This window comes from Phocoena sinus, chromosome 9 (assembly GCF_008692025.1).
Source record: "Phocoena sinus isolate mPhoSin1 chromosome 9, mPhoSin1.pri, whole genome shotgun sequence".
Lineage (NCBI taxonomy): Eukaryota > Metazoa > Chordata > Mammalia > Artiodactyla > Phocoenidae > Phocoena > Phocoena sinus.
Genome location: NC_045771.1, coordinates 5107258 through 5120399, shown reverse-complemented (window position 1 = coordinate 5120399; position 13142 = coordinate 5107258). Strand labels below are relative to the sequence as shown.

Genomic DNA, 13142 nt, shown 5'->3' with positions numbered 1-13142 from the left:
AAAAAACAGCACAATACCTATCACATTGTCTACACTGCAGAATAAGGTCTTCTTCTCTATAGTTTCGGTAGCAGACGGGGCAGGAGGACAGGCTTGCACACGGAGCACACTGTGTGTAGTTGTTCTGCCATTCACATCTCAGACCTGCAGATGTCGCTCCACAGTGTCTGCACCACACACACCTGAAACCCAACACCCCACAAGTCTCAATTTTATTTACTCAGTTATTTAGTTACTGAAATTCAAGAAGCTACACAAGAACAGAAGACGGGGAAAGTATTTAATGCACATCTGAAAAATTTTCTGGTTAGTGGTATCGATCATTGTAAACATGTATCACGCAATTAAGCAGTTGCTGCTAATTTGTGAAAACTAAAGTATTGTGGGAAAGTTCTGAACTTAAAAAGTCTAACAAGGGAAACATAAGTCCTAGGGTACCATTTGCACTTCCAGCCTCCTTTGGGAACTGTCTGCAGTGGCGGGTCCAAGCAGTAGGTGTGATAACTTATGTCACAATCGTCGCACAGCAGGAGTCTTCCTGGGTCTGTCGCCTTCCCACAGGCCTCACACACAGTGCATTCCAGACACCTCCAACCCTTGCTCAGAACCACTTTCGTGATCTGCAAAAGAAACAACCAAGCCGTGTGATTCATACGTTAACCTACCCATCATGCAAACATGATCAAATACGCCATATCTGATCAAGCGCCAAATGAACACGGTGCTTACATACCTAGGAGCAAAAAAGAGGCAAAAGCAACTAACATTTACTGAGCGCCAACAGTGGCCCAATTCCGGGGTGACCACGTTCATGTACTTTTCGGAGTCTGCCTATTGGACAGAATAATATAAAGGGATCCATATTTTAATGCCTTTTTCAGTTTATGTAACTACCTTGTGCTCTGGATTTTATGTCCACTTGATAGATGTGGTAACTGGTTTTTAAAGAAAACAAGTAAACGACCCCATTATTGTTAACACAGGACTTGAAAATGTATTGATAAAGCTTCAATCTATGACATTTCATGAATTCATGATCCTGAAACTTGTGTACATCGCATAAGGACTTGTATATTAAAAATGCAAAGAAAATTAAGGTACAACATGAGTTCCCAAGGCCATTTTATGGTCTTGGAGGATTTTAGGCTAAGAAGCTAGGACTTCTTAAGTTCATATTCAGCCCTCTGCTTATTCTCCTTTGCCTCAAGGGTCTAACTTAAGTGGAAAAATTTGAGAATCTCTATGCTTCTAATAAATTCCAGAAAATAGCCACATCATGTAGTATTAAGAATTTGGAACAAACTAAGAGATCTCAAAAGACTAGAGTCTACAGGTAAAAAGGACTGCAAAGAACCTGTGTTATAACAAAATAGCAACCAATCAAGATACAGAATAAAAATTAAGATCATGAAGAATAAGGTCTTAAAACTATTTGAGGGCTTCCCTGGTGGCACAGTGGTTGAGAGTCCACCTGCCAATGCAGGGGACACGGGTTCGTGTCCCGGTCCAGGAGGATCTCACATGCCGTGGAGCAGCTGGGCCCGTGAGCCATGGCCGCTGAGCCTGAGCGTCCGGAGCCTGTGCTCCGCAACGGGAGAGGCCACAACAGTGAGAGGCCCGCGTACTGCAAAAAAAAAAAAAAAACTACCTGAGAGGAAAACAAGAGTTATATAAATGAACAACTATCAAAGTACCATCAAACTTTCCAACTCTGGATGCTAAAAGAGTGTAACAGTTTCCAATTCTACAGGAAAATACTTCTCAAGGTACAATCATTAATCTAACTAAACAAGCAATAAGTGTTAAAGTGGAATACCTTTCAGACAAAGACTCAAAATTCATTTTCCAAGTACCCTTTCTAATGAAGTTACTTAAGAGATATGAGGAACAAAGTGAGGGTGTATACCAAGAAAAAGGAAGACGTGGGATCTAGAAAGCAATGAACCCAAAAGAGGATGTCATCCCAGAGATGTTTGAGGATGAGAACTGAGTAACAGACCTAGAAGCTACCAGCCCAGCTCAGAACAGGGAAAAGCAGAGTGTGGAAGGGGTTAAGCCTTTCCCAGAAAAACTGTTACTTGCTGAAATAATCTGATATGATCATGCTTCCACAGTAGGTAAAAACAAACAAAAACTAATGGAGAATCATGAATCATTATTTTCTTCTCGCTATTAAAAACTCCATGTAAAACAAAATGAAGTCACAGTACACTATTTAGATCTCCAGTGAACATTTATGGAGTCACAGCCAACATTGTTTATTAACTAAATACAGTAAAACAACTATACTGGGAGGATGCTGGGAGAAGGCAGCAGGTGTATTTTAAGAGCTCAATCAGCATTTATTTATTTATTTATAGAGGCAAGTCAACAAAATCTAACACACATAAAGGAGTAACACGAGTATAATATTTAGTGCTGTACAGTTAACTACAAAAAGAAGGACCTGAACGAACCCAAAGGGGTTGCGTTGTGGGGAAGAGGACTCAGATGTGAAGGTAGAGGAAGACGGGTCGGTCGGTTACCATAAGGCTCGTAAAGACATTTGCTTCTTAAGCGTGTGTATTTATTACTTTGATTAGCCTACCGATATGTTTAAATTAGTCTTAGATTATCAGGTTATATTATTTACCCAAATGGAAGAAACAGCCTAGGGCAGGAAGAGCAGGGGAGCATACAGCAGTAGCCAGCAAACTTTTCCTGTGAAGGACAGGATAATAAATATTCTAGACTTCGCTGGCCAGGAAGTATGTTAAACTACATAATTGTGCCACTGTAGTGTGAAGCTCACTACTGACGTATGTAAACAAAAGAGCACGGCTGTGTTCCAATAAAACTTCACTTGCAAAAATAGGCAGTGGGCAAGATTTGGCCTGTGTGGCAGTTTACCAACCCCTGGCTTAGAAGAAAGGTAAGATGAAGATAAAGGAGTAGAATTTTTTTTAATGATGTATCTTCATTCCACTAAGTTTTCCTGTTTCACAGCCTGTGGTCCTTTACGGCCGAATTCTCAAGTCCCTCAGTTTAAAGTGACTCTTCAACACACTACAGTCTGGTCACTCTGCCCACCACCAGTGAAACTGCTCAAGTCAGTCAGTCAAGACCTTACTTCCAAATCTAGATGACGTACTAGTGTTTATCGTTTGAACTCTCTGCGGTATTTCAACATTTGAACAATCCCCCGCTTTGAAATCCCCTTAGTGCAGATTTCAGGGCTCTACTATCCACTCTTTTTTGCCTCATATTGAACTGGTTTTATCTTCATTTTTAAGAGCTCTTTGAACCAAGATGTTATCCAGGGTCCCCATCCATGTATTATGTCTAAGGTATGAGAGATGTGTTTTATAGTCTAATGGATATTTGCTTCAACTATGTTGGAGTAACTGAAACGAGACCTGTCTCCCATCATAAAACACTAGAAAACTGGGCAAAATTTATGAAACACTTCTTTTCAGATACCGGACAAAAGGCAGTGTAAGACGTTTTCTGAGAGGAGGGAAACAAGCAAGGAAGAGTCCTATGATATTCTGCCTATACCCGTTTTTCCAGAATGATCCCCAGGGAAGGACGAGCCCAGGCAAGTACAACGGGCTCACTGAGTTTAGGACACACTGTTGGAGTTCAGGGGGCTGAGGCAGTTGGAATGTGCAGGACAGAGCACTGGAAAGAAGGGAGCAGTAAGAAAGAACTCCAAAAAAAAAAAAAAGAAAGAACTCCAGGAATCGACACAGTATTTCCCTTTAGTCTTCGACTGAACACCAAGCTGCACATCCAGGAGGTCACACAAGGACCCAAAACCAGGGTAAAGAAGAGCTCCTGGGAATCTGTAATAAATATCAGAGGGCACACAGTGCTGGAAGACATCTGAATCTCAACCATGTCAGACTGAAAAGACACTGGTGAATGGGGGCCTGTAGGGATCAGAAAGGGGAAGGTTTAGGGAGAATTCAGCAGAGACCTCATAAAGGCCATGCCTCAAGTATTAAACTGCTGCTAGAACAGCAGTTAAGAAAGTGTGATCTAAACTATTCACTTTAATTCACTCTGTGATGTTTTGTAGACGCTACATGATGTATAAAACATCATTACATTGGCATTATACAAGGTGTGTCTGCATATTTTTGTGTTTTAAAATATTCTCAGTTGTAATTTCTAAAACAGTAAATATTCAATCATTATTATCTTCATAGACAAAATCTCCTTGGGGTCCTCAATACTTTTTTAACAGTGCTAAGGGTTCTAAGACCAAAAAGTTTGAGAATAGCCACCTCAGAGTGAAGGCTCTGTGGACTCACCTCAAAGCTTGACACAAAGAAGTGTCAAAAGGTTCAAACTTATCCACAAATAACTGCCTGCCACAACAAAATTTCACTGCGTTTTAAAGGAACAAAATCTAGACTCTCAACAATATACCATCACAATGCACAATGTCCACATTCAATCAAAAATTACTAGATGTTAAAAAGAAAGCTGTAAAACATTTACAAAATGAAAAATGTCAGGGATAATAGAAGTAGCAGACAATTATAAACTTCTCAAGGACTTGAAACAAAAAGCATAATGAAGAAAAAATTTAAAACCACAAGATAAGTATAATAGAATGGAACTGAGATTAAAAAACAGAATTATCTGGGTAAAAAATCCACTGGATGAGGGCTTCCCTGGTGACACAGTGGTTGAGAGTCCACCTGCCAATGCAGGGGACACGGGTTCGCGCCCCGGTCTGGGAAGATCCCACAGGCCGCGGAGCAGCTAGGCCCGTGAGCCATGGCCGCTGAGCCTGCGTATCCGGAGCCTGTGCTCCGCAAGGGGAGAGCCCACAACAGTGAGAGGCCCGCGTACAGCCAAAAAAAAAACCCCACTGGATGGCCTTAAAAATAGGCTGGATACTGCATAATAATAGTGCATTCTGGGAATGTAATAGAACTATACAAACTAAAGCACAGAAAGAAAAACAATTGGGGGAAAAAACCCAACAAGGTGTTAGTGATCTGAGGACAATATCACACAATTTCGCACACAACTGAGATTCCAAAAAGGCAGTGAAGGAGCAGGGGGGTGGGGGGGGGTGAAGTGGAGGGTGTACTTTAATATTTAAAGTACTTAAATATTGTCACATATGTATAATAATCCTAACAAACAATAATTGATTAATTATAAGAACTGGAAGCAGCATGATACTAATCAAATCAATACGTTTTTGTTAACCTGAAGAATATTTACATTAATAATTAAATCTAAGTGTACTCACCTTAATACTGACGCAGTATGGATGGTAACACTGACCACACTGAGAACAGGCAAGTAATCTTCCCTCTGTTCCTTGGCCAAAACTGCCACAAACTACACACATATCCTGAAATTAAGAACACATTAACGTATTTTAAATTCCAGACCAAACTAAGACTATACCAGTATACTAATTTTATAATTTTTATAAAGCACCTTCTCAGTTGGTATAGCTCTAGAGTTAAATATTAAATGATTGCAGTATATACGGGTTAAAGTAGAAATGGGCAAGGAGGAGTTCAAAAGTGGAAGACAGGGCTTCCCTGGTGGCACAGTGGTTAAGAATCCTCCTGCAAATGCAGGGGACAAAGGTTCGAGCCCTGGTCTGGGAAGATCCCACATGCCGCGGAGCAACTAAGACTGTGTGCCACAACTACTCAGCCTGCGATCCAGAGCCCACGAGCCACAACTACTGAAGCCCGCATGCCTAGAGCCCATGCTCCACAACAAGAGAAGCCACCGCAATGAGAAGCCCGCGTACCACATGGAAGGCTAGCCCTCGTTCGCTGCAACTAGAGAAAGCCCACACCCAGCAACAAAGACCCAACTCAGCTATTAATTAATAAAGTGATTAATTTTTTTAAAAAGTGCAAGACAAATAATTTAGTTCAAACCTGATGCAAAGTGAACTTGTCACTGCTAGAAAACAACACGACTGTATTGTGCATAGAGTTTTCTTCTTCCTCCTTATTTGATGAAATATCTGCAGCAGACACCTATGAAAAGCAAAACACACAAAATGGAAAGTGATCGTCTTCACCTGTATGATACCTGCCTGAAAAGCTTAAGATGATTCATGTTTCAAATACAACTTTTTTGCCAGAGACTATACTAACAATTCCAAATTAGATTATTATTACCAAGATACTACTATAAAAGTATAAATTATGGCATTTTTAAAATTCACTTGTCTCTTCAGAGTTACAAGCCCCATAGATCAGGAAGTGAGAAAACATAAATATGTCTTTAGTAAGACTGATTAACCAAAAATTCTAATCAAGAAACAAACAAAAAAATTGTATGTGTGTATACTTATATATGGATGTACACACACACACACACACACACACACACACACACACATATATCATTCCATTTTAGTGACTCTTAAAACCTGCAATGGGGGTACAGCAAAATGAGATGTATAAAGCTATAAGTATAAAATACACACCAGATTTTGAAGACCTAGTATCAAACAAAAAAGAACGTAAATATAGGTCAAATAATTCTGCGTATTTTATAAATTCCATGTTGAAATGATACTATTTTGGATATACTGGGTCAAAAGGTATATATTAAAATTAAATTTCACCTATTCCTCTCTCTTTTTTTAATGTAGCTACTAGGAAGTTTTTTTGTTTTAATTTGTTTATTTTTTGGCTGTGCCACATGGCCTGCAGGCTGTTAGTTCCCCAACCAGGAATCAAACCCTGGCCCTTGGTAGTGAGAGCATGGAGTCCTAACCACTGGACCATCAGGGAATTCCCTAGGAAGTTTTAAATTGCATATATGGTTCACATATTTCTTTGGGGGCAGCAGTGTTTTAGAATATAATTATTTTGAGTAACTTATCATAATTTCAGTCTTAGCCAAAGAATTATCAACCACAGCCGTTCAATTCTGGACTTGGTTAAATTTGACCAAATCAACTAAGTACACACTGGCTTATTAATAATTATTTCCAGAGTGCTTATCATGAAAAAAGCTCTGAATTAGATGCTAAAAAAAGAGAATGGGGAAGCCAATGCCAGAACTATAAACTCTCTTTGCTTTAAAAGCTTACAACATAGCTTGGAAGAACTGAGCTGAAACACAATAGGTTAGGGTCAAAATGAAAAGTAACAGAAATTACTGTTCTTGAGGAATAACTGAAAGAAGACTAACTATCAACAAATAGAAGGAGCATATTACAGTAATAAAATTTTTCAATGCAAAAGACTTTAAATGCAGTTTTAATGAACAGTTCTATGGTTTTACGACAGTAATCGATAAAAGCAATTTATAGTCACAAAGGCCTAAAGACAACATGGGAAAAGTGTAAGCAACCTATCTGGTCAGCACTAGGGAATGACTAAAACTGGGAACAATCCAAACTATGCAGCATTTAAAAAACAGCAAGGCAGAAATCTGTGTGGATTTCCATGAAGAAAATCACATGCTACACTGTTGAGGTGAAAAATGAGCTGCACAGTAATACATGAGCTAGGGCACTACGGTGTAAAAACACACAAAACAATTACGTGTCTGCCTTATGGCCATATATCATAGGCTGAAGCATAAGAAACTGCTGTTCAAAGGTCAAAGGGGGTTGAATGTTGGCAATTTCATATGGATCGACCTAAAATGTAAATGCCCAAAACTGGTGAAAGGGAGAAAATCAGGACTCAACTAGTAGACAAAACTTCCATCTCTCTAAAAAATATTAATTTTTTAAACTGAGGAAATGTATCCATGTGTTATATGCATACCCCAAAATTACCTTTTAGTCAAACAAGATGATTCATAAAAGTAGAATAATCATTCCATCAGTAATAAATTAAGTGCCTACCAAGAGTGGATGGAGTAATCTCAGTAATTCAAACACAGGACTAATGATACATTGAGAACATCATTAAAATACATAACTGAAACAGCTAGAATATAGGTAACAAAAGTATTCAATATATTGAAATAAGTATCCGTTTCTACCGCCCCGTCTCCAACATGGGAACACAAAACAGGTCTTACAACTGGGTAACACGTAGTAAGTAGCTCACAAATTGTAGAAGTGTTACTCTTATTTTCAAAGGAAAATTTACCCAGAGAATGCTTTTGTTAAACTGAAAAACAAGGATGGAACACAGTATTCCCCGTATCAACCAGAAACAAAGTCTGTAGTAGAAAGCTGCAGTATCCCCTAAATCAAGCAGGGGGACAAGAAAGTGCTAAAAAAAAAAAAAAAAAAAATCAAGATTTTTTAAAAATAGCAATTCATACATGTAAGAAAGAAAACTCTATCATCTAGCTTAGTGACACATTGTTTTCATTTCATACTTTATTTCATGATCTTGAAACTGTTAGAAAAATAAAATCTACCTCAAGTTACAAAAGTTTTATTTTCCTGAACCACAGATATAAGCCGAAGAAAAGAGAAAGCTCTAACCTAAACCTCGTAAGTTGGGCATTTTCAAGCAGGGACACAAAAAAGAAAACCAAAAAACAGAAGAGCAAATTAAACTCAAAGTGAGAGAAAAGGAATAAAGATCAGAGTGGAAATCAATGGAATAGAAAAGCAGGAAAAAATACAGAAAAATGAATGAAAGCAAAGGCTGGCTCAAAAAAGGTCAATAAAATTGATAAACCTCGGGCTTCCCTGGTGGCGCAGTGGTTGAGAGTCCGCCTGCTGATGCAGGGGACACGGGTTCGTGCCCCGGTCCGGGAATATCCCACATGCCGCGGAGCGGCTGGGCCCGTGAGCCATGGCCGCTGAGCCTGCGCGTCCGGAGCCTGTGCTCCGCAACGGGAGAGGCCACAACAGTGAGAGGCCCGCGTACCGCAAAAAAAAAACTGATAAACCTCAAGCAAGACTGATCAGGAAAGTGGAGAAAAGACACAGACTACCAACAACAGGAACGAGGAACATCACTACCAATTCAAAAGGACAGTAAAGGAACACTATTATCCATTCTAGAAGAACAGATTTGTCAACCTACATGAAACAAATTCCTTAAAAGACAAATTCATGCAAGAAAAAACAGATAACCTAAATAGCCCTATACCTATGAAAGACATTGAATTTGTAGTTGAAAATCTTCCAATAAAGAAAACTCCTGGTCAAAATGGCTCCACTAATGATTCTACCTATAAATAACATAAGAAAGAAATTCCCAGCACTACACAACTTTTCTAGAAAATTGAAGAGCAAACTATATTTCCCAATCATTCTATGAAGCCAGTATTATGCTGACATGAAAACCAAAGACATGATAAGAAAATAAGACTATAGACCAATATCCCTCATGAACATAGATATAAAAAGTGTAAAGCTTTTAGCAAACTGAATCCAACATCACGACCAAGTAGAGTTTAACCCAGGAATGCAAGATTGCTTTAGCACACACACATAAAGATGTAACTCACATATCAACAAACAAGCTACGTGATCATCTCTACAAATGCAAAAAAAAAGCACATGTGACAGAATCTACTTCTGACATCTACTCTTAATTAAAAAAAAAAAAAAAATCTCAGCAGACTATTAATAGAAAGGAAATTCCTCACACTGATTTAGGATGTCTATCAAAACAAAACTAAGGCTAACACCATACTTAATTATGAAAAACTATATGCTTTCTCCTCAAGGTCAAAAACAAGGTTATCTGAGCTCTTCACTTCTGTTCGACACTATACTGAAGGTTACAGCAAATGCAATAAAGAATAGACACGAAAGGACTCCAGATTAAAAAGAAACACGTAAAACTTTATCTGCAGACAACGTGATCGTTTATGTAGAAAACCCAATGGATTCTACAAATAAGCAATTAGAATAACAGATACACAAAAATGAGTAGTATTTCTGAATACTAGCAATTGACAAACACAATCTGAAATTAAGACAACACTACCATTAACGATAGCATAAAAAAATATGAAGATGGAGATAAATCTGATTAACAGTATCTGTTCAACCTGTCTGTTGAAAACTAAAGAACATCGCTGAAAGAAATTAAAGAAGACCTAAAGAAATGGAGAGATACAGGTGACGGCTTCAAAAACTCAATATGGTTAAAATGTCAATCTTCCCCAAATTAATCTATAGTTTGAATGCAAACACAATCAAGATCCTAGCAGGCTTATCTGTAGATACTGACAAGCTAATACTAAAATTCATATAGAAGTACTAACAGTGTTCGATTTCAAGAGTAGTTGTAAAGTAGAAGTAATCAAAATAGTGCAGTATTGGCCTAAAGAAATGGAGCAATCGTACAGCATGAGATTCCAAAAATAGATCCACATATATGATAACTAATTTTCAAGAATGATGAAAGGCAATTCAGAGAAACAGTGCTAAAACAACCGGCTACTCAGTATGTAAAAAAATGTCATACCATACATTTAAAAAACTCAAATCGCATTATAGATCTAAATGCAACACCTTTCTAGAAGAAAACACAGAATATCTTTGTGACCTTGGGTGACACAAGTATTTCTCAGCACCAAAAAGCAAAATCCACAGAATAAAAAAATTAATAAACTGGACTCCATCAAGATTAAATCAACTGCTCTGTGAAAGACACAGTTAACAAAATGCAAAGACAAACCCCAAAATGCAAGAAAATATTTGCAAATCATATATATGATGAAGAGCTTATGTCCAGAATACATAAAGAAATCTCAAAACTCAGTTAATTAAAAAACTACTCAAGTTTGGGCTTCCCGGGTGGTGCAGTGTTTAAGAATCCACCTGCCAATGCAGGGGACACGGGTTTGAGCCCTGGTTCAGGAAGATCCCACATGCCGCAGAGCAACTAAGCCCGTGAGCCACAACTACTGAGCCTGCGCTCTAGAGCCCGCGAGCCACAACTACTGAAGCCCGCGTGCCTGGAGCCCGTGCTACGCAACAAGAGAAGCCACTGCAATGAGAAGCCTCTGTACCACAAGAAAGAGTAGCCCCACTCGCCGCAACTAGAGAAAACCCATGCGCAGCAACAAAGACCCAACACAGCCAAAAATAAAAACAAATAAATTTTTTAAAAAATACTCGATTTTGGAAAATGTATTAAAGATCTGAAGAGTGACTTTATCAAAGAAGATATACAGATAGCAAATAAGCACCTTAAAAAGCTGATCGATATCACAAGTTATTAGAGAAATGCAAGTCAGATACTCTTAACATACCTGTTACAATGGCTAAAATTAAGACGACTGGCCATACCAAATGTGGGTGAGTATGTGGAGGAAATGGAACCTTACATATTCTTGCAAATATAAAATGTCACACCCAACTTGAAAACCAACCTTTTCTTAAAAAGCTAAGCATATACCTACCATACATCCAGCCATTCCATTTCTATATGTTTACCCATGAGAAAAGAAAACATATCCACAGGTGAACTTATATATAAAAGTTTGGAGAGTTTTATTTCTAATAGCCAAAAAATGGAAGCACACATAATGTCCTTCAATAGGTGAACAGATATACAAACTGTGGCACATCCATACTACGGAATGCTCTTCAACAAAAATGAACTGTTAACACATACAAGAGCATGAATTAATATCAAAATAATTATGTTGAGTGAAATAAATCATATCAAAAAAGAGTATATTCACCATGATTCCACTTACATAGACTCCAGAAAATGCAAACTAATCGACAGAAATGGAAATCAGATCAGTCATTGCCTGGGGGTAAGGCAGGAAGGAAGGCAAAGGGATTTCAGAGAGGCACAAAGAAACTTTGAGGGCCGAATATGTTCTTAACTGTAGTGTGGTTTTCAAGGGTGTACACATGTGTCAAAACCTATGAGACTGTACACTTCAAATATTTGTACCTTATTTTATATCAATTTTACCTCAATAGGCCTATTAATTCGGGGAGTGGGGAGGGAGGGAGGGAATTGCTTTAAAAAAAAAAACACCAGAATCCAAGTTTCCTTACTCCTTTAGCAGCAAACTGAACAATCCCACCTGTATCCTGGACTTAATATGACAATTAGAATCTGAAAAACAGTAGCAAATTGAACAATCCCACCTGTATCCTGAACTTAACATGACAATTAGAATCTGAAAAACAGGGTATCGGTAAAATAGTAAAGTTACTGCAGGAAACATCTGCTATTATTTTTTGCCAAATGCAGTTTTTTCAATACACATTTAAACAAAGCCTCTTAATGTGCCAATGACCATACAGTTATCAATCTTAAATTCAAATATGTCAAAGACAGTCATAAAATCTTCAACATTTTTAGACTCCATACTAATCTACAACATTTCTAATTTTTTCTGTAAACCATATTGCAACACTGAGAGCAACTACAATCAAAAATTTAAAACACCAACATAATTAAATTCTTCAAATAAACTCAAGAATATAACAGGAGTTTTGTTTTAATAGAAGAGCAAATATACTGTATATTGGATTTTGGAGAAGAAAGATCAGAGTCAAAGAGGAAGGTAAGAAAAAAGGGATGAGAAAGTAGAAAATATAAAAGAAAACCTCACCAGAGGTTTAAAAAGAAATGCAAATGGAGATAAAATTTTAGCCTGTTTATGGGACTCTTAGAATCTAAGTAATTTGGTACAAATGAGCTGATCGTCGTCGGCCGACACATTAAGGACCGTAGCAAATGTAAAGTGAGCGGGCCTTACCCCGGGCAACACAACTGCCCCGATTCCACTTTTCAACTTTGATCTGCCTCTGCCGCCTCGTCCTGACAGTCCCGCACCACGAGGTCTCCGCTTTCCTGGAAATCCTGACCCCCGGCCCTACACGACAGATACGGAAAAGTCAGCATTCTGTAAAAGCCCAAAAGAATTTTAAATCCAAAATGTGAGATAAACCGTCTTATTAAATGTTACACAAATACTTGCTTCTCCCTTTTATTCCAATCAGATGATAAATATTAAGAGACCAGGCTTATTATTTGCATCTTTCAGTATGTATTCTACGACTTAAACATCTACAACCTTAGAATCACACTTGGTCTGTTACTGTGAATGCCCTGCAACAGCAAACCTTGGCACTGTATTTCCGTTTCCTAATCCTACATCCTAGGTGGCAGAAAAGCCACAACTCTATCCAGGTATTTTCAGGCGCAACAAATTGTATTGTATTATAGAGCAAGTATGAGGAAGGACTCTCTCGCTAACTG

General features: G+C 38.2%; 1 protein-coding gene across 1 annotated transcript in view; it reads right to left on the bottom strand.

The window, feature by feature from the left end:
• KMT2C (lysine methyltransferase 2C) overlaps positions 1–13142 on the bottom strand; it is a 294073-nt gene that overhangs the window by 84800 nt on the left and 196131 nt on the right. Inside the window, 5 exon segments of the mRNA XM_032643218.1 lie at positions 18–182; positions 439–620; positions 5252–5356; positions 5904–6005; positions 12640–12756. Coding sequence (XP_032499109.1) covers positions 18–182; positions 439–620; positions 5252–5356; positions 5904–6005; positions 12640–12756 — 671 coding nt within the window.